Raw genomic sequence first — 23523 nt, 5'->3', positions numbered from 1 at the left:
TAGTACTTACCATTTCAGACGAGACGGATGAATCCATCCAGCGCTGGCCATCCGGAATGTCTGAAATGGTAAGTACTAGCCTATACAACACCACCCACACTATACGGCGCCGGCCCGGTGCCGGGCGAATCCATCCGGCACGTGTGAAGCTACACTTAGTCTTCCTTAACAAATAGTAATTGTTACTCGTTATCTCTATTTGTTTTCAGGAAGTGACCGCAATGGTTTCATTTGTAAAGGGACACCCGGAGATGTACTTGTGCTACATTAGGGAGTAGATAATATTGGTGGATTTAGACAATACGGCCATTGAAAAATAGACATGTTTATGTACTGATTAGATAAATAAGGTTTGAAATATCATAATACCAACTTGTAAATAAATAATATAAAATAATTTATTCATATAATCAATACAATTAAACATTTAATAAAAATAGATTTAATAAATAACAGTCGTGTTTTATAATATTCATAACGTATAAAATTTGTTTATTAGTTAGTCGACCTTTTGTTAATAAAAGTTAATAAATGCACTTAATTTTCAATCACAATAAATGACTAAGCGTTCTTTACATACACATAATATTATAGTATCCTTATTTATGACATTAATCTTATTAAAGTTATAACAATTTAAGCATATAATTTACTTGGACCATATCAACTATATAACTATACAAATCGTATAGTGTTATGCCCTTTTACTGCATCCCGGACTGTTGACGGCCGACGAGCTCCTCAAAAACGTTCTGTTTAACGGAGCGAAGGCTTCTTCGTTGTTGACCGCTACAGCGCCACCCGTCTTTCCGGCTAAAACGATAGAATGATCAGTGCTGCATTTGAGAACTTCGTTCATATTCTTCACGTCTTGATCTCTATCTTTATTGATTGAATTTTCAGTGCGCAAATTAACCAATAAACTCTGTCTACACAATTTAGTCACCGTATCGAGCTTCTCCTTCTCTTCGGTCTTCTCCGGCTGCTTGCTCTTGCTTCTCATGCGCACCTTTCTGAACTTAGAAGCAAGACTTGATAGACCAAATCTGCTTCCCACTTTATTATCTTTATCAGATTTGTTCTTCTTTTGATTCTGTTTGTTGAAGCTATCGAAAGCGTTTCGTTCGACGTTGATCATGCCGACGGATGCTGATTTTATTAGCATGTTATTGTCGTGGTTCCCGGTAGAGTTACCGGTTACAGTTGACGTAGAATCGGCATCGTAGCTTACATCGCTGCTGAAGCTGATTTGACTTAATCTGCAATTAATAAATAAGAATAAATCACTACAATCTTAATTTAAAGTTAAGTTCAGCATACCAGAATCATACTAGAGGAAAGAAAATATTTTAAGAAATGTGTAGTTGTTTCTATTTTTTCTAATATGGATTTAAATATATTATTAATTACTTTATAAGAATATAATTACCTATTTTCTACTAAGTCAATGTTGCTCGACGTGTTCCTGTCTTTTCTTATTCCGTTTCCATTATTCTTATCCATATTAGATCCGGAAGCTAAGAATAATTCCTTAGCTTTCTTCAACTTCATCGCTCTACGTGAACTCTCAGACGATACATATTGTGTATCACTATCGTACGATTGAATAGGAATACAAGTAGAAGATTTGACGATCCTCAACAAGTCCAAATCGATTTTTTTACCGTAAATAGTTGAGTTTCTTTGGGACTCAGATGAGTCTTCATCTATATTTTTATCGTTTTCTATAGAAATGCTACATTCAATGTTTGATGCATCTAATTTTGGTTCATCTATTAGAATAATATCGTTACTTTGTAAAGTTTCGTCTTTTACTTCATTATTCAGGAGGAAGTCGTTAATCTGTGAAGACGGTAATGTACTTTTTAAGGAACCAGCACTCGAGCTCTTCAGTATTCCTCTCAATAACTTTTTTGGAAGTGGTGGTGTCATTGTTATGATATCTTTAGAGTTTATTGGTAAAAATTTATTTTCGTTGCTGTTCTGATGACTTTCTCTCATGATTTGTGAAGCGCTTGCTGATTTTTTGACTTCTCTATTGATGAACGGATTGTTTCTGCAAATATTAATTTAATTGATATATTATGATTTACTATATTTTATATGTACTTACATACACATTGAAAAACCAAAATTAACCTAAAATTTTCTATATTTATTACAATATTAAAAATACTAATATAATCCCAAATATATATAAACTTTTTGAATATTGTAGTTGTTATAAAAGCTGACCTTTATTAATTAAAACATATTAAAATAGTTCGAAACCATTAAAAATATTAGTATTATTTCATTCACAACCAACTTCATGCATTAGACACGGACCTGTGTACTTATGATATGAATTCATACCTAACACTCTGTTGCAAAAGTCTTCGATTCTCATGGGCAAACCGTTCTTGTGAGCGTGGTGATCTCCATGGAGGTGTGTTGTTTCCATTCTGTGATTTAGTTTCACTTCCTAAGTTATAAAACAAAAAAAAATAATTGTAAAAGAATCTTAAGTGCAGTTGAAAAGTGGTAAGACTCTTATTTCCTCTTTCTTGTTCTTTTTTTTAAAATAATGAATAATATAATGAATACCTATAAGTAAGACTAACTACCAGAATGAAAATCTGGGAATCAGTGACATCTATATAAATTAATAATAATTTATAATGTGTAATATAATTTAAAAGCAATAGATGTCACTTTGCAGCTGGGACCGGTTTTTATAATAGTGCATTTTTATAAATAAAAATGCACATTTTTATAAATAAAAATGCACTAGAGTCTGCTAGCGCCAGGGCAACCTCAACGATACTAGTCTGAGACGTTATGGAGTAATTTGATTTTAGTACATAAATTTCAAGATTCTAACACTTTTTACAATTATAATATGGCATTAGTTTAAATATTCAAATACCTTCTTCATTCAATCTCATGTTATACTTTTGTATCATGATTCTTATCGATGGTGCTGTTTCTTTTGATGGTTTTCTTGATGACGGCGGAGACGCGGGCAACGGTGGAAGCGAATTTGGTCCACAAGGAGTGCCTGATCTAGATAATATAGGACTTCCTCTTGGGATCGGTGGTAATCTATCTCCAGATCCGCGTCGATTCACATAATGATTTAAAGACTCTTCAGATTCATTTCTGCTCACCGGAACAAATTTTGGTAAGCTGTTTGAATGCGCTTGCTTTCTCAACGACAATGGTGAAGGACTATGAGAAATGTTGTTCAAAGATTCACTTCCAAATATCGGATGATTTCTCTGTTGAGTTGTAAGTTTCATCTTAATTTCTTTACTCATAACAATATCAGGTAGATTATCATCCTTGTTTTGACTCTTAATAGAGTTTGCAATCTCTTCTAAGTCGAATCCGATAACGGCTTTCGTTTCACCACTACTGTCTCTTCTGATAGGTGAGAATATCTTCCTTGTGGTTTTGACAAAGACGTCTGGCCTTGTATTAGATAGATCTGCAGCCTCAACTTCAATTGTTTCAGTAGGCAAACTGAAAGACAATTGTTCTGGTATTAATATCTCAAGTGGATCGTCTACTTTGGAATGTTCATCGGAGTTGTATTCTAAAAAGTTATCAACGGGTATTTTCTTCAAAGCAACGGCGCACTTGTGATGCTTCTCCATTCCCATTGCATTACTCTGCGAGTTTGATCTCAATTTTAATACAAAAACATTATCACCTGAATCAGTATTACTGTTTTGTCGAACATAATTTACTTGAGATTCTGAAGGATACCGAGTTCTCAAAGGTTTTTTTCTTCTCGGAATATCTACGGTGACTGTGTTCACTTCATTTTCACTATCGCTATCAGAATGCATAGATTTTTCCATTTCGAGACGTTGTCTTGATTTAGACTTGCGTTTTATAACACAACTACCGCTTCTTTCGTTCAAACTCTTGATTTTTTTCTTAGCGCCTTTGGAAGAACCGTCACTCAGATCGTCACTAGATGAAATATTTTTAATAATTGCTTTTGACTTATCATTTTCGTTCTTAACCTCAGATTCTTTTATTAACATTACTTCATTTTTACTATTTATTTTTGGTTTAGATATTATGTACGATACGCATAAGCTATCTTTTTTATTCATATCTTTATTTATTTCATCTAGCGATGATGTGATATTGTTTAAACCGTCATTGATGATATTATTGCTTGACGACGTTGTATCGATTGCATTGTATCGTTCAATGATAAGAGCATTCAAGTTTTCAACCTAAAAATTATTCAAAGTCAATATATAGCTATGATAACTATTGATATAAAACAGTTTACCTTTTTATACAGCTCTTTCACTTTATCAGATAAGTAACCGACTGATTCATAGTACAGTGCCCTAAATTCTTCAACGTTCTTATTAAACTTTTCAAATGAAGCATTAAATGCTTTTATTTTATCATTCAAAGAATTCTGTAAAAATTTAAATCATATTAATATTATAAAATATATATTTTATATCAGAAAATTGATGTATTTTTATACCGCCAAGATTTCTTCTTCTTTATTTAGTCTAATAATTCTTCGCTCCATATCGCCAAGCCCAGAGGTATTCTTTAAAGATTGACCTTATAAATATATATCAAAAACATATTAATATACTTAGTTATGTTTACATAGAATTATTGTAACGATTTGGAGTTTGGATATTCCTATTACTTAACATAATTCTCAAACACATAAACAATTAAAAAATCATATGTTAGACGAGGGCGAGTTAAATGAAAACCTTAAAAGTGCAATAATAATTCAAAACACATTTCCTCTCTATTTTCGCACGTTTTAAAAGTTGGTGACAGTATGAATTAGGCCGGCGCCAGTCGACCACATGCTGGAGTTCGCCGTTAACAGTGTGGGAGAGTGAGGGACCTCTTTTGAGCTTGAATTCCCAAGCTCTTGAGACGAAGTAAACTCTGTGAACACCCAACCGAGGAAGCGTCCTTTGGACTACCAATGACGAGCAAAGCATTGCATTTCGACAACAGTTGGCCAATAAGGGCTCGGCTCTTAGGGACCGAGAGCTAAATCTGGAACTGAGGCGTCACGTAAAGTGATGTACAAGGATGAACCAAAAAATGCAATAGCATGCAAAGTTAATGCTTTGCAAATGTAATGCAACAGATATACAGGTGGTCAGAAGAGCATTTCCCAAAACGCTCGGGAGAAACACTACTGAGACTCTAACAAATAATGTAGTACTAAGGGGGGTGGATCCCGCTCATCTGGCCCTTAAAAGCTTGATGCCGCCCATTGGGTTGGTCTCGTAGGGTCCAATTACCGGTAACAGCAGTGGTTCTTGCAATGGAAAATGTTATTAAATTAAGTATACAATACAAAAGCACAGCAGTAGCTTAAAATAGCTGCTGCACTTACAACATATACCAAAATAGAACAGCGCTATATAATTAGTTTTTTAATAGTTAGGGTAAAAAATATTTAAATTCATAGATGAATGAAAGTTCAGTACGGTGATGCATGTCTGTCACTCTAGCAAGTGTACGAGTGGACTAGAAAATTATGGGATAGCATGAGTTTTGCAGTAGAATTTTCTTAACTAAGTCATTGATGATTTCAGTGCTCATTGTAGTAGTTAATGAATGGTGAATTAAATGGCTCCTCTTCGACCAGCATTCAAACCAAAACGACGTGAAACATGAAACATGACACGCTACCTGATAAACAGTAGCAGCACTCCAAGATCTGCGCTATGATTGTCTTGAACATTCGTACTTACAAGATCTTGGCCTTAAAATTCTTACATCTATGCAGTGTTGAAAGAGGCAATGTGAGAAAGAGATTTAGGTTCGGCAAAAAGGTAAAGCAGATGGTTCATGATTGACCACACAATTGCCACTAGAAAACTTATATTGAATGCTTTGCAGTATACATATAAAAATATATGTTCTTTCGTAACTTTTTTGTCAAATAAATCGTTTAATAAAAAATAAATAAAGATTTCGTTTAACTCACCCTTGTATTGTCACTATAATGAACAATGATTTAACGTATTAACGCTTAAACTAGACTGTATATGATATTTTAGGATAGTTATAAAATAATAAAACATGTGACACTCCTCTGACAAGTTGCCACTGTTTATAATAAATAATAACCTTTCAATTCCCCAATTTTCTTCGACACATCGTCGCATCTATCTCTGACATTTTTCCTACCCATGAGTAACTTTTGTACGTTTTGCTCTTGCTGCACTAACTGGCCAATAGCTAACTTTAACCTAGACACTTTTTGCACACATGAATGAAGTGGAACCGATATCGCTTGCGTGATGGGTGATAGTTTTCTCTCGGTATTTTCACTAAAATTTTTAATATGGATATTAGTTTAATGAAGTCATGAATCAACTTTTGTATAGATCAGGTAAATATACCAAGCTCTGTGTCTTTCTTGAGCTTGACCGTATCGGTAGACAGGAGTTTGTGGATCGGCACAAGGCGAGCAAGCAACTAAAGGTGCTGCTGTTTCTTCAACCTCATCTTCCACTTCCACTAACACAGCTCCGGGACCACCGTCTGAATCACTTTCTGTTCCTAGTCTTCCATTATCTCTACTTCCAGTGTCAAAGCAGTCTTCACCCATATCGGATTCCTAAAAATATAAATTTAATAAACACATATTGCATAATGAAATTTCATATAAATAAAATCTAATAAATTACCCAAAAAATTTCTGCGTTTAAGAAATTTAATCAATTCAAAAAGGGTGCTATTTAACAGGGAATTATTTAAAGAGATATGTGCATTTAAACAAATACTTTGTTCCATAAAACGAATTGTTTGTGCATTTATGTGAGGTAAATCTTCAGATTTTTTTCTTCGGAAAAGGATTCGTTGCAGATATTTATTCATAAGGTGTTCACTGTTCTGACTAATGCTGTCCAACAATATTGCACAAACAATTCGTTTTATGGAACAATTATTTTATATATTGCTCATTTAAATTATCCTCATTCAAAAAGCGTTATTATTATTATATTTTATAAAAAATTATATGACTATACATTTATAAAAATACATAGAGTATGTTTTTTTATAAATAGATTTACGTATATAATAAAATAAATGTTTAAAAAGTTTGTAAGTAAATTTAGCTAAGTTTGGAACCATTCATAAAATAATTATTATTTTATTCATAGCTAACTTCAAGAGTTATAATTTCTTAAAATTATTATTGAAGAGTAAGAATCAAACTTACGTGATGATGATTGTTGTTACAATCATCAATATGAGTCAAAGATAAACTTGATGCTGATGTTGATATGTGAGGAACGGAATCATCACGTACACTTCCAGCCGATTGAGATCTTTGTAAACGCATTCCTACCCGATCGCTTATCTGATATGTCGAAGGCCAAGGTCCATTTACTAAAATTAAATAATTGTTTAGATTCTATATAAAGTTCATTAGAAAATTTATGATCTATACCCATAACCCGCGGTGTTGGTAAAGGTGGCCTTGCGAGAGATTCACGCAGAAGAGCCGACGTAGAGCATTCCGGTGCTATGCCCCTAGATTTTTCCCATTCATATAACTTTCGAGTGAACGATCTTGATATACCTGAAAATATGATTTTAAACATAACATCTATATTGACAATGTGTTATTATATAGATTACTTATATAGTTGCCTTCGAATCTGAAGAAACCGGCCCCTGTTTGTACTAAAACTTCTTTGTTGGGTGGTAGTGGTGTTTTCTTTGCTTTTGAAGATCTAATTACATACAATAGAAATCATAGTAACATTAAAACATCATATTATATAATTAAAATAATAGTTACTTTTCGTCTCTAATATGTTCTTTAGAGATCCGATCAGAATCATCACCGGTATATGTCGGTACTGAATTAGTAGCTTTCAATCTCTTCCATTCCTCTGAAATATGTTTTCATATAATCAATGACCTCATCAAACAATACATACGACATTACTTTGTTTATATATACCGAGTTTTTTTCGGAAATCTTCGGATAATTGAGACTGAGACGGCACGCATGCAAAGTTAGATGGGTGTGTTCCTTTGGGTTTCTGCCAATCGTACACTTTTTTCTTGAAATCAGATGTTTTCTCTTCAGATGGTGATAATGAGTCTGAACTTCTGATTTGTTTACCACTCACTGAAATAAATGGTACATTTTATTTATAAACGAATAATTAATTTCAATTGAAAAGTTAATATTACCAATCGGCGGTTTAACTTTATCCCAACTATCCATTTTTCTAGAATGACCTAAAATGGCAGTGTGAGAATTCCAACTGGAGAACTTTTCGCTGAACTCCTTGTCCAATCTATTTTGGAGTGCTTTATAGTCTTTCTTGATTTGATCTTCATCGTCGTTTTCATTTTTGCCAGGAATCATATCATCAGATTCTAAAAAATATATTTATATATACATATATAAAAATGATTTATAAAATATTTTTAATAGCATACCATAAGAAAAGAACGCAGATGTTCTTGATGGACTTGAAGGAGTCGAAGTTGGGGCTGATGTTAAGAATGCCTTCTTTACTTTCTTCCATTTAGAATCACTTCTTTGAGTGATAGGTGAGCTAGTGTCAGGATCGCTAGAATCTAATGCGGTCAGTGAGTTCATTTGCTTCTTGACGATATCTAAAGACTTTTGCTTTCTCAAAGCATGGCTCTGTAAAACTCTTGGATCGTGACTTTCGTGCACTGTTCTTGTAATGGGGTTTGAATGTGATTGCGTTAAAAGTCGATGTTCGGCTTGAACTGACACACCGTTTGTCAATTCTTCAGAAGACGGTAAAGTCAATGTCAGTGTAGGCGTGTTTCTTTTAGCTGAATCCGACAGTTCTTGAACGACTGCTTCGTTCTTTTCTTGATTGGATATCTTTCTTCTTGGAATTTTACCTTCTTCCAGACTAAATATTTCCAATGACTCAGATTGCGATAGACCTCCACCGTCAGATAAATAATGCTCGCTCGTTCTACCATCAGAAGATATTCTAATGCTATTCCTGTTTTGCTTTTTCTTAACCGATTCCTTCCTGGTCTGAATGATGTTTTTCATTTTTCCCCATGGCGTTTTATGTAGCTTCACGCTGGGACTTGACAGCTCCTCTTCTTGCTGTATATACAAATTCAATGTACTTCCAATCAACTCAATTACATAAATTGACCTTATCAATCATAATCACTTACTTGATTTAATTGACAAGAGATCGGATCCAACACTACGGCACTATCCAAAGATCTACTACGTCTTGTTCCTTCATCTAAAAGAAATTATACAACAAAATTAATTAAAAAATAACTGATTAAATATAACCATATCTTTTGAGTGATTTTGAATAAAGTCTATTATCTAGACATAAACACATATATTTTTTTATTTATAAAATAATATAAAAATAAGCTAACAGTAATGAGAAATATGCTTATACTAGTTGTCTTAACAATATATTAGTGTAGAAAATACAATATCTAACAGCCCATTAGTACATAACTATTTTGATTTGAATTATATATTAACGTTATTTGACTAATTGTAGTATTAACTATTTGTGTTGTTGAGTAAGCACTGTCAACGATAACCCCATAAATTTATGGCAAAAATCAGATAGTGCTATCGCAGACAAAAAAATAGCAAAAATAATTGTATTATTAATTTACGATATGATCTCATATGATATCTAGTGAACTGTTGCTGCTATGGGAAAAATGAGCATAATAAAATAGTGCACTTCAATCTCTATTCATTGACATGTTGTCTTAAGATTATTATAAATATGACATTGTTACAATCGTTTGTCTTTGTCAGATTTTTCAATGGCAATAGATTGCTTTATTGTTGCGTAAATAATTTAGATTTTAGTTACTACAACTTGTTTTTCTTTATTTGAAAATTAACAGTAAACCCAGATGTATATTTAACATGTTACAAGTATTGCGACGAAATCGCCAAATGTCAAGCAGCAACATTTCTCTTCAACGATAACAAAAACATAGACTAATTTTCATTCCTCATGAAAATTATATAGTTATGAGGGTTTCAACCACCTGTACATACAATTTGTTATAATTTAGAGGTCTAATTTTGAACAAACAAAAAGAAAAATCATACGTCTCTAAAGTAAAGTCACAAACAGTATTCTATACAACAATGGAAGAGAGATTTCATTACCGAACAATTGCGTTAATAATTAGAAATATTGCACATCTGTCCCGAGATTTTAATCACCCAAGTTTAAGTGGTACTGAAAAGCTACTCTTGTATTATTTTCTGCTAAATTAATATTTTTTCCGATTTTACATGTTTTAGAATTAATGTATATGTGCATTTATATATTCAAAAACATTAAACTTAAGCAGTAAATATGAGCAAATTGTAAATTATATATTTATTTAATTTAATTATTATATTAAAAAAATAAAGTTTTATCGGAAAAAAAGCAGTCAATGTAAATGCCCGAAAAACGACTAATGTCCAAATTGGTTTTTATTTTTTTTGTGTTTATTATTATATTTGTAATATAAATTTATTAAATAAAGTAGGGGATGGAACTGTTATTTTTTTCGTTCCGGCTCAATTAAAAATTCCCTTTTGCTCGCTCGCGTGTTAAGTGACGAGAGTGAGTGAGAAGAAGCGGGCGTGCGGAAAGCATGTAAGGCACGCCCTTATTTCTCACTCACTCTCGTCACTTAACACGCGAGCGAGCGAAATAGAATGTATCTCACTGTACGCGCCTGATACATATATCGGTTCGCTTCCGGAATAAATATCGGTTTTTACGGTTTTCGGTTCAGCTCCGAATGATTATTTTTTAAATGTTTTTATATGTATTAAAAAATAATTTTCTACCATATTTTAAAAGATTTTATTTCTTCTATTGTTTATAAGCAAATTATATGAATTGTTACAATAATATAATATTAATGATAATAATTAATAATTAATATAGTGATAAAAAAATAAGTGTCGGAGCGTTGAACTTACACCCCCCCCCCCTATTTTTTTATTATATACCTCCCAAAATTCTAAAATATGTATTTTTCTGCCTAATCTATGTACATGGTTATTTTATATGAATTCAATCTCCACATCTGTAGAAATAGAACATCTATGCGTATCTATTGCCAATTCTTTACTTCTTAAAAAAAATTGTCTACCTTTTCATTGGATGTTTCACCGGATGATTGTGCTTGTTCATTTGTGATTGAAATTGATTTCTTTTTGTGACAATGGTAGTTCTTCAAATTAGAGCTTTAATTAGTATAAAGCTTTATAGTCATTTAAGAATATGAATAATTTCCTTCGCTCCAATTCCGCATAGCTATCTATCTTCTTTCATATCAACATGTGTTTCGTGTCCTAGTATTCGAGGTACGGATGTCCTAGTTTGACCTAGATTTAAGAACATACCATTTACATACCTGTCAATCCAATTCCATTCAAATTGAACTTCTAAATTAATTTAAAAATATATATAAATTACACCAACACTCACATTAGTTTTAGATGTTAAAGAAAACGAGCGTGAAATTGCGAGTGCTGCGGTATGAATCACGATGATCTAACAGCGCAGACAGGGGAACGTGTGCTCGCGTATATATTATAATATATCCGATTTAGCAGCGTACAGAATAGAGGATGACAGGTCCAGCCAGCGAAGACCATGTGCTAACCGTTACCAAAGAGCCGCTGTAAGGCAATCGCCACTGGGCGTCAAGACGCCCCGATCCCACTCGACCAAAATAGACTATGGCTATTTCGGTGGTAGCCACAAATAGAAAGCCGTTGCCAACACCGCAGACCAGGGCCAGAAGAACATGTGCCGCCGCGAGCTGGTCAACGTTGGCCATTTGAGGCCAATAAATTACACGAGACGCCGAAGCTTCCGATGGTGCGATATCCTAGTCACTGTGAGCTAACGAATATTTTAGCTCAAGTATTATTTTTCTGATCTTGTTCTTACAATAATGTTTCTAGTTAAAATGGCACCCTTAATTAACTTTTAAACTAGTAAAAATAAATACAAATAAAATTAAGTAAAATAACATATTTGACGATCTTCCCCAAAGTTAAATTTTAGAATTCATGCTATTCACAATATTTACGAGCGACTTCACAAATAAACCACACAGAAGCTATATAACCGCTGAATTCGCAGAAGACACTATTTTTTGTTTTAATAAAACTCCCCATCGAACGGTAGATACACATAAAATGTTATGGTTCGATAAATGGTTAAATACAGAATCCCATTAAAAGTTTCGCAGTAATACTTTTTCTCGTAAAAGGAAAAAAGCTTTCAATCAGTTAAAATTAAAATGTATAATCAGGTGTAACATTGATATAAATATAAACTAAGTCAAAGACTTTAAGTTACTAGAGATAAAATCTGTCCTTAATTTTATATTAAAATGTAATGAACAATTAATAAATATATAATAAGACCTGCAATTTCGCATGCTTTGAGAAAGCATAATTAATTATTGTAAGTATCTAATAAAATATTACATTAGGAATTGCAGTAAATCATCCGTGATTTATCTGCAACTCTGTAGTTGTGATTAGGGTTGTCAATATTCGATTATTCGTATTATTCGCCCGATTTTCAACTATACGAATATTCGATTGAGAACCCTAATCGTAAAAAAACTGTTACCAGCTTTTCCGGCGTTTATTTTGGCAAAAAAAATATGTTCGTGTAAATGTAAAACAAATTAAGGGTTAAAAAATCGCGTTTAACAATACAATAAAACAGAAACAATGGTTTAGAAACCGAAACAAATTTTATTTTTTATGGTTCATTGCTAAAAAATTTCACACACTAATTACATGCGATTTTAAATTTAATAAATATTATTATAATTGAACAACTCAAATTTTTCAAGTAATTGTCTAATATTATATTATATAAACGCACGTGCCAATCGCCTATTGGGCAGATTTGGACCACTTGAAAATTCAAGTGCACTTAGTTCTTTATAAAGCCTAGTTTTTAAACCTTTCTTGCCAATAAATTAGTTTTAATAGCTCAACTTCTTTCATGCTCTCATCAATATCCGATGAGACTTTTATTTATAGCAAGCTTTGTTTTATTATTTTTCAATTTTCTAAAATTGTTGCAAGACAAATATTCATTATTAAAATAGACAGCAATACTTCTGCTCTACGTTGAAATTTTAGCACAGTTCTACGGCCTTTGTCCGTTTTCTGGACATATTTCTTTGTCGGATTGTTTCCGCACAACTAAAAAAAATTACCTTTAAAATAAATTATTATAGTTTTTTAATATAAGATGATTTTATATATTCATATTCTCCCCATAAGTCACACTTAAGCACAAGCCATTATTTACGGGTATTTTTAAAATTTTTATTTGAGAATTTTTTTCGAGTAACAGTTAAATTGTAGCCCTTTAGCGCGCAAAGGCCGAAATCGGTCGATATATCGACCGACGACATTACGGTCTATAATTCAATACCTATCCATAATAAAATCATCCTTAGCATCAAAATACGTCGTCGAGGAAGCTCTTTGGTTGATATATCAACCATATGAAATAAAGTTGTTGCTATCGGTCAAAAAACGATAAAATCAAAAATCAAATTAAAACATTACAACAACGTTTATATGTAATATATTTCAAACAATAGATGATATTTTTGTGCTACTATTTGATCATTTATTATATAATAAATATATTCTTAGAATATGACGCTAAGTGGTCAATGGTCGATATATCAACCGACAGAAATTTCGAAATTTCAAAAAAAAAAATCTTTTTTTTTATGATAATTACTTTTATATATAATAAGAGTTTTAAAAAGAAATTTTTTAACCCTTAATTCCAAAATAATTCATTTGCGCGCTAAACGGTTAGATTACTCTATAAATTACACAATTTCTCGTAAAATTTCAAAAAAAAATATAAAATAAGTAATAAGATAATGGTTTATAAAATAGGTAAAAAAAAAATTGTTTATTTATAATTGCGATGATTATGAAACTAAAATTTATCATTACGTTTATGAAAATGTGAAAACGAATATGACTCAGATACTGAAACTAAAAATCACAGGATGTGCGAATGCGAAAAACAATTACAGATATTTCCATGGTTGATAAATTATTTTTAAATTCTTTAGTAATTATTTTACAAAAATAACTAACTTACAATGCAAAATGATATTGTAGATGATTGAATGATGTTTAAGAATTAATAGATAACTGAAAATCATCGCATCATAGCCTATCAGTATAAATGACGAATATTTTAATAGATAAGATTCGATATTATTAAACAGAAAAAAGGACTAAAATAAATATTCAAATTAAAAAATAATTTTATTTCCTCAAAATACTATGTTTTATAAATATAAGAAATTAATTAATGTTTCAAAGCAGCTGAAATTATCATGATTCAACTTAGACGAATACAGTGTCACACAGAAGTTAAATAATCTCTTAAAACTTTCCTTTACTGTGATGTACATCGAGTGTACATGTCGTTAAACTTTTTTTAATTTTATAAAATATGTTGTATAAATTACTGATCAGTTTGGGCGTCAAAAAGAAACTTAATTTATTATTACATACTTTTTGATCAGGGGCGTCAAATCACCAGAATTAAGATCAGCTGTAATTGAGTTAATTCAGCAAAATTTATGAAACATTTTAAATACACAATTTTATCGATTTTTTGTACATACAATAGCTAATATTGTACACACAATAGCTAATAATGTTACAAATATGCAACATTATTTTCATAATGTTGCATATTTGTAACATACTGTTTGTACTGAAACAGTTCGAATTTGATTTTAAATCTCTTTTTCTTATTATATAGAGTAAAATATAATGCTTATTAATTTTTTTCGACAGTAAAAAATTCATTAAATGAAGGATTAAAAGTCCCGGGACTCGAGACAGCAAAAAAGTCAGGAATTTATATCGTAAAATAAAGTAAAAAAAAATGTTCTGGCGCTTTTAACTTTGCAAAAAAAGCAACTTGATTTCTGCAGGGATGTAATCCTTCAGTTAACTGGTTTTATATAATAGTAGATGTACTTTGTTTCGAGATACCCTTACAAAAAACTAATATTAATCAGTCAAAGTACATCAAAAGGCATTCACTGGGTATAAGTATATCAATAAAATGGTAATAAATCTCTTAAAAATATCTTGAAAAACTATTTTGTACAACAATTTACGTCTTGGTAATAGTTTTTATAAATAAAAACAATAAAAATAAATACACTGAAATAATTCCAGTTAGCCCAAATAAGACCTTCAATTATTAAATGTGAATGACATGTTTATATTTTGAGCGCCCGGAAGACTATTAAACTTGTGAAAACAAATAAACGCCATGTTTACAATCTGAAGGTCGTGTGTGGAAAATACGCTTTAAATTAGAATAAAATTGTTTATTTTTATAATCATCGACACAAATTGAAATAGTATATAATATAAATATTTACACATTACCAAAGGCAAGTTTAGTTTTAAATATTTGTTTATATTAATATATACAATTTATATAGAATTAAATATAAGTTTTCTATGCGACGATAGTAACATAGTAGATCGGTTTATTATGTTAAGATTTATACAAAAGTAAAACAATATGATATGAAGAGAAATAAGAGATAGATTTAAAATTTATCGTTGCGATTTTAGATGTTAATGTTATTGGTATCAATTATCATGATCGGGAAGCGACCACAATGGTTTCACTTATAAAAGGGGCGTCATTTAAACTTTTTCCAGAGGGGGCAAAAGTCAGTGTTTTTTTAATATTTTAATTTCGATAAGATTCATAGTATTTTATTGAATAACATACATTTAATCCCCCCCCCCTCCAAATGACGTCACAGTGAAAACTTTTTATAATAATATTATGATTATGAGTATATCTAAACCGAATTTTGACTAATAAGAGAGCGCATAAAACAATTATCCCTTCTCAGAAGTCAAAAATCCACGTCAAAAGCAATAAAATCGTGTCGTTGCTGTCGTTATGTGTACATTAAAGGCAGAGAATAACAGTATAACGATTTTACTAGTTGCATACGACACCACTCGGTATTCAAACATAAAGGAACAGATTTATTTATGAATCTAATACCAAAAAAGATTATAGTATATTATCTATAAGCTAATTTCAAACATGTACACAAAAAAGTATTACATCAAGACACATTATCGCAAGACGGGAATAGATGACCAAATTCCTTAGCAGGGGTTGCCAACTCTTCGACTCTCATTTGACGTTCCTTCTGTTGTGTTTTTGCCAGTCAATATCAAAGCGCGACTTTCCCAATCCGAATACTAAACAATAAGAGAAAAACACAAAGCCAACGACTTGTCTATCGACTGGGCGGAACGCGTCGGCGTTGTTTCTTCTTCCCGTGGCCAATTTTACGGTCGTTTGATATTAAAAAGTGGAGCGAGCACGCTTTTCGGAACTGACGATTAAGCTCTCCCACACTTCGGTCGGTGCCAAAATAGCGCCAGTGTAACAAAACGTACGCTTTTCTGCCCGTTCAGACACTTTACGGCGTTTTGCGGTACGTTAAAAAATATATGACCCAAATCTCGGCAGAAAATATTCGGTAGACGCGAATAAGATAACTTTGTATTATGTTAAATAAATGCTTTTCAGATCGTTTCATTGTGAAACGATTGTTATAGGAGATCCTATTCTTGAAACTCGCGTTAAAATTTCATCAATAAGAATAAATTAGACAATAGTGGGACCACACAAAGTCATTACTAGCGGTTAATTGGCGTGCTAATAGGGTGCCTGTTTAATTGCGCAATTGTGGTATTGAGTATTATCTTATTGTTATTAACCCTTTTGTCAAAACGCGTTGCTATTTCCTTTTCGTTTGTTCTAAATTGTCATTTGAATGACCGTAACATTAACTGTGCAACTGGGTGGATCTCCCACATATAATTATAATTCCGACCGATCATCATAGATTAAGTTTTCCTACAATTTTCTAATTTAACTTATGAATATCGTGATAAAAAATATAAATATCATTGAGCTAGGTCGTGCATAGTAATGTCTGTTATATTGTAAGCTGTGATTGTAGATTATTGCTAATGCATATCATATTGAAACGGAAGATTTACAATAAATAAATAAAGCTCTGATTCTGCATAATCCGTTTTGTTTTGAATGACTTTATTTTGATGCTATTAAACTAGCACTACAACAGAAAATGCTTTTATAAAACTTTTTAGTATATTAATTACTTTATGTAAAAATTTGTTTATTTCTAAAAAATATTATTAGAATATTTATATTGCAATGCAAGGAATTTTTGGGTAAATATATATATTTAATACGAATTTACGTTTTATTTTTAGCCAAAGTAATTCATAAATAACGTCTCTTTTGCATCAATGAAATCTGACTGTCAAAACATTCGAGCCAAAGATTTAGGGCAATGAACACGAAACATTTTGGCCGGCTTTGCGTTACGCGTCATATCCGAATATAATGTAATTTTATATAATACTATATCACTACACGTTAACGTGTATAGACAACGTGATTTAAATGTATTTATATTAAATATTATATTTTGGCCACTAGTATGCGTGTATTATTAATAAACACTCGCGATAAATCTCTCTGTGGCTAAGCATTAAATATTATTGCACACTGTTTGATTTATACAAAGGAAAAATCGGGACCACCTAATAGAATAGACGCGTGGGTGTTGACGTATTTTCTTTGGACTTTAAAAGCACAGGGTGTTCGCAAATCGACGTGCGCATTAACGATCCTAAAGCATTAAAGAAGATTCCAATTACGCAGAACGAAATCTAGATCGAAGTATTAAATTATAGAAATACGCATTTAATTTAAATATTAATTACAGATATAAACCAACATTACTTGAGATCTTAATGGAGCTTTTGTAGTCGTAAATTGTTTGATAGTTATCGTAAAGTTTTAGTTTTGAACAATTCTCAAAATAAAGCATTGGCAAATGAGATATTTTATACGCATAACATAACAGCTTAATATAAAGCGTTCACGCTCATTTATGAGATTAAATCAACACTCCGACGAATTCCTATCGAATTCCAACATAGATTTATGCAATTCCAAGAAACTTCACATCAACGGAAGCTGTAATTTAAATAGTATCAAAGGAGTAAGAACATTTCCGCATATTTGCCTTCATAAGAGAATCCGATATACGTATGTATAATATTATATTTACTCTGCTTGTTCTTATATATCAGAATAACTATTTTAAACATAGTATATTTATAGAATATGCTCAATTATACTACGTTTCCTGTTGTATGTTTATTATTTGCACAAAAATCAACAGAGGGTACCAAAAAAATAATATAAATGAATGTATTACTCATTGAAAATTTAATACATATTAAAATTCAAATTGTATTTATTAAAAACAGAAGAAAAAAATCTGCCTAATAAATTACGACGCGTGAGAATTTTTTTTTTATTTTATAAAATCAGACGATATGTTTTTATAATATATGGTTCGTACCTACTAAAGCGCTGGCGTACTAGCCGCAACGTCAAGAATAAGGGACGTAATCGTGACTCTCTAGAGTACTTTATTTCAACGGGTTGTCGGCCCAATAGACTGGCTGCACAGGCTATCGCCTGGAACAACAAAAAATCAAAATAAAAGCGTAACATTTCTTTCAAAAAGTTTTAAGACCAAAAATTGATTGGCGAGTATACATGCAACCGTATACACACGAATAAAGACCACTAAAAATTAAAAATTATTCCGTAAAATTACTTATAAATTATTTCCGTCAAAAGGTTGATTTTAAAAACGCCACAAAATGTTTATGTTTAAAACTGCAATACATATTATTATTATTATAATTTTACATTCGTTAAAAAGGGATTGCACAGAAATTTATTTATATATTTTTAATGCTAGCATATCAAAGGATTAACACATATTTTTTAACCCCCTAATAGTAGAGCGACTCGATAATATTCTCATTGTAATAATATATTTCACTCTTTGCACTTCATCAGTTATACTCTTTGTTCTGTGGATACCATACAGTTGTTTTCGGCGCTGTTTTTGGCGTTAATCCACTATCTTTTAGGTCTTAAATGCGTGAATTTATTAAATAATTATAATACGCCAAAAAAACACTATGTAGTTTTTAATTACTATAAATCTTGAAATGCTTTTTAATCGCGAAAGATAATTGTTGGTGAATTATTATTTGATTATTGTATTTTACTGTATATCAGCTCATGTTTTATATGTAATGATTTGATAATTTATGGGCGGGGATCAACTTCGGTTTTGCATGAGGCACTAAATAAGCTAGGGCCCCTCACCAATTTTAAAACGTACTTTGTTTAATATACACTTCGTAAGAATGCAATGAATTGTATTTCAAACCCACAAGAAAAATGGCACTAGGAAACAAATACATTTTATAAAAATATCTAAATTCAGACTGATTTTATCTTAATTCTCTCCAGTTTGGTTCTCTATGAATACCGGACATGTGAGCCATATTCGAGGACGCTACGAACTAACGTATCGTACATAATAAATCGACATATAGTGACACGCGATCCGCATAATAAAAACGAGCATCTTATAAACCTTATTGAATATTTAAGTAATGTGCATAATAAATATTTTAGTTCATCGAAATATAATAAATATTTTGAGTTCTCAATTGCCGAAAATTAGATCATTACTGCTTGACCGAAAGAGTGATTTCGCATCGTCATTGAATCTGTGTAACAATAAAAAAAAAATATATAAATCTTTGGCAGACGTTTCCGTTAGTAATCATCGTTTGAAAATTATAACATTTTTAAATTTTTTATGACATATGCTTGTATTTTTCGGCTCAGAATTTATATTAAATGGTTAGAATTTAAATTCGACTGATCAAAATTTATATATGTACATATATTAAATGGTAATTTGACATATGAGCAAAAAATTTTTTTCCGATACTATTTATTACAGTATATATATATATATATATATATATATATATATATAAAAAATTAGTCAGTATTTACATTATTTGCTCTGTATTTTAACCTCAAGGTCAGTTTTATGCTGACAGATAGCATAATAAAACATGATTATTATTAAGATGTTATAGTGGCAGCTTATTTGGTTGGTCTCGCAACATTGTCAGATGTCATTACAACGAGCCAGGCGTGCTCTTCGCCGCCGCTCTATCGTTATTCCCGCTTTTATTGCAAATGCATTAGGAGTTATTCATGGGGTGCTCACTGTTCTGACCAAGCTCGCTCGCTACCACTCGTTCGCACCTAACCAGTCCATCAGTTTAGATGCGAGTGATATATTTTATAAGATATTTCTAAAATAAATAATTAATTGCCCATTTATATTAAATAATATTTTTTAATTCACATGATCGCCCTATATTTATATTCTGACCGTGTGCTATTATAATTCTAAGCATTTAACAGATCCTGAATAACATAAGTATTACCATTAGTTTTTTAATTCTGATCGTCCTATATTTTAATTTTGCTTTCCAATATTTTTATTTTGACCATTTGATCTGACCCTGAATAACATAAATATGAGTATACATTGTTTAAATGCTGATCTCCTTTATTTTTATTATAAGCGTTTGCTACTTATTTTGCCCCTAAATAATATAATTATGATCAGACTCGTTTTACGCGGTTTCGCATTAACGCGGTCAAAAAAATTGTGTTAAATTTCAGCGAGATTTAAAAAATTTTGCAAGCGAGGGTAAATCCAGAAGAATCTGCTGCTAGATATGACGATTGAGATAATGATTTTGAACCAATTATAAGTAAACAACCGGTTAGATTAGAATACAGCAGCGACAAAGAGAAATGTTAAAATTGTTATCTCGTCTTAAGTTATGTACATATTACAAAGAATTGTTGAATAATATTTTCAGTACATACATGTGAAGTAATAATAAATAATATTTTTATCACACTGGCATTTTTTGGTTTGATATACTAGAATATACATACATATATACACATATAATTGTATGTGTTCGCTTTACGCGATTTTTTTATAACCTATCTCCCAATTTTGTATGGAGTGCTAAGTTTCGATTAACGCGAAATTTTATTTTTTGCCACCCTATGTTCTATTTATGAGAATTCAATTTACGAGGAATTTCGCGGAACATATCTACCGTGCAAATCGAGGTATGCCTGTATATATATGTATATATACCTACTACTTGTGTCATATAAACTTTCGAAAAAAATCAAATTGTTTTCGACTCTAATAAAGTTCATTATTATATATTTAAATGTGTGATTTTATACATAAAAATATTTTAAAATGTATTAAAATCCAATGGGTGAGTAACAATAGTGATTTTATGCAGTTGACATGTGTCAAGCATAACACAGGCTATTTTTAAATAATTATTTCATATACTGTATAGAGTGCGTTTTATAAATACTGAAGCTTTTTAAAGATAAAGCTAATTTTTTAGTACTTATTTTAGAAATATGACATATCGACACAATTTAAATTTATTAAAATGTTTTCTTTATACTTAAAAATCACAAAAAATACTATAATTTCTTTTTGTGTATTTAATTTTCAATTTCACGTATTCTCTATCTGCGATTATTCACGCATAAAATATATATGCATATAAGTTTGTATTTAAGATTCCGTGTGTTCCTGAATTGACATTTCCTTTGATACAAATCAAATAAGTAATAAATTATATACTAATCGCATTCCAAAAAAGCAGTAGAAAATAAATTTTGTCACTTGTACATTTATTTGTATATATAAATGAAAAGTACTATTAGTAACTAACTTTACGTATGACACTGAATAGCAAAATTAAAAAATATAAAACATACTAAATATTCAATTTATTTATTTTTTAACATAATTTTAGAATCAGATTTTTAACCTTGAATTCAAGTGTATCTTTTGAATTGATTTTTCCAAAATATCTTTCTAAATCACATTCCCAAGACAATTTACTTGGTTAACTCGAAGTATTAGGAATATATTAAAATTACTTACGATGACATGTCACCATTTCACTGACATCTTCTGTCGAAGACGCAGAAGACTCAGAAGCTGGCATGGCTGCTAAAGATGGCGATGGAGCAGTTATCAATGAAACCGATGATTTGGTCGTTGGCATGTCTTCCGAAATTCCAGTGTGAGCCTTTTCCCACTTAAAAGCTGCCTTAACCCTCGTCCATTTAGATATTTTCGATTTTTCTCCATTCTTCGACATGTCCGAAGCTCGCCTCAAGCTTGATCTGCTTTTATACGGCATTAATAAGCTACCTGAATAGTCGATTTCTGGTAACGGACAAGACTCTAATTCTTCACCGCCCATCGATCTACTCCTCTGATTTCTGATCACTGATTGTCTCAGCTTGGATCTTGAAGGGCTCTTCCATTTAGCTCTCTTCAAACTGGCGTTCCTTCCGGCAGCTAACATGCTGTCTAGCAGAGCTTCCGTGTATTCATACTCTTCTCCCATATCCATTGAAGTTGCTTCATTTTTGAAGAAGGCGTCGGTATCGGCACTCTTCGTTTTGATCATCTCCCTTTCAATCTGTAAATGTACTTCTTGTAATTTTTTAATGTGTTCTAAATCTCTCACGCGCCTTTGTATCTTTGAATTTTGATCTTTGAGTATGAGTAGCTGGTCTACTAGTTTGTATAACTTGTCTAAGTGATCGAATGCGTCTTCTGTGGATATGGTCGCTACGGCCATTTGAGTCGTTCTCGTGAATAGCGGCTTCAATTCTTCCAAGCTTTCGTTTTTCTTTTGAAGCCGCTCGACTAGATCTTCGCAAAACGATCTGGGATTGTCTGGAGTGGTTTTGGAAGATGACGCATTGGGGAGCGCGTTCAGCTCGTCTGGTAAAACCTTGTGTTTAGCGTCGAAGCGTCTTCGGTGCAGCGGAACCACCTGATCCGATTTGGAATCTTCTGGTGACGCATCTCGAGTAGTCGGTGACTTATCCATTCTTATAATAATAGCATCAAAACATACGAGTGTCAAAGAGTTGTTGACTTTTCAGCACTTCCCACTCGCGGTCAGTTTATCTTTACGATCTTCCATGAGCACAGTTTCACTTTCACGATGGTTTGAAACACTACTTTAACTTTAACACAATTATGATTTGTATGTATTTAGAGACTAGCCAAGAACGAAGAGTTCCCGAACCGACGCCTGGCGACGCACTGGGCGTCGTTCCCGGTTTCATCTTCCGTTCAGTACGCATATCTCCCCTCTCGCACCAGTTTCATTCTCTTCTGGCGTTATTTCCGTTTACCACTTCAATTATATACACGTTTTTCTACAGACTCACTTCCAAGAATTTCGCCATCGAACACGATGCACCACCAAAACGAACGTTTTACATTTTTTATGTAATCATTAGCATTGCGCTTCGATTGTAAATTATCCATTCATTGTAAGCTTGCCAGTGACTGTCGCAATAAAATTAAATG

General features: G+C 31.8%; 1 protein-coding gene across 4 annotated transcripts; it reads right to left on the bottom strand.

Annotated features, from left to right (window-relative positions):
* Nucleotides 1-554: 554 nt before the first annotated feature.
* On the bottom strand, nucleotides 555-23255 carry LOC148239329 (uncharacterized). Of its 4 annotated transcripts, XM_088189558.1 has the most exons (18): nucleotides 22072-23255; nucleotides 9196-9269; nucleotides 8464-9121; nucleotides 8212-8400; nucleotides 7976-8146; nucleotides 7811-7904; nucleotides 7648-7742; nucleotides 7457-7588; nucleotides 7226-7395; nucleotides 6402-6619; nucleotides 6127-6329; nucleotides 4499-4581; nucleotides 4292-4426; nucleotides 2909-4232; nucleotides 2356-2464; nucleotides 1430-2056; nucleotides 947-1259; nucleotides 656-813 (listed from the first exon to the last, which is right to left on the bottom strand). In XM_088189558.1, exons 1-18 carry the CDS (start codon nucleotides 23033-23035, stop codon nucleotides 790-792), a joined length of 5583 nt encoding a protein of 1860 aa, XP_088045684.1. In that variant the 5' UTR covers nucleotides 23036-23255; the 3' UTR covers nucleotides 656-789. The 4 variants fall into 4 exon arrangements, with proteins under 4 accessions (XP_088045665.1, XP_088045676.1, XP_088045689.1 ...); XM_088189539.1 differs by having other exon boundaries at nucleotides 555-1259; XM_088189550.1 differs by having other exon boundaries at nucleotides 555-1259; nucleotides 7660-7742.
* Between the last annotated feature and the right edge of the window lie 268 nt (nucleotides 23256-23523).

The sequence above is a fragment of the Plectrocnemia conspersa genome, unplaced genomic scaffold (assembly GCF_051122295.1).
Source record: "Plectrocnemia conspersa isolate PC_06_02 unplaced genomic scaffold, ASM5112229v1 ptg000001l, whole genome shotgun sequence".
In the NCBI taxonomy this organism is placed as follows: domain Eukaryota; kingdom Metazoa; phylum Arthropoda; class Insecta; order Trichoptera; family Polycentropodidae; genus Plectrocnemia; species Plectrocnemia conspersa.
The sequence above is the reverse complement of the archived record's forward strand: the minus strand, read 5'-3'. Positions and strand labels throughout refer to the sequence as shown.

What these genes read in the sequence shown, in the direction of transcription:
- LOC148239329 (XM_088189539.1), bottom strand. Translation starts at nt 23,035, where the DNA reads ATGGATAAGTCACCGACTACTCGAGATGCGTCACCAGAAGATTCCAAA. An exon ending in GAAAATTGGGGAATTGAAAG is followed by an intron (nt 4,582 to 6,126) that starts GTTATTATTTAT and finishes TATATTTATAAG; the next exon opens with GTCAATCTTTAAAGAATACC. An exon ending in AAGAAGAAGAAATCTTGGCG is followed by an intron (nt 4,427 to 4,498) that starts GTATAAAAATAC and finishes AAATTTTTACAG; the next exon opens with AATTCTTTGAATGATAAAAT.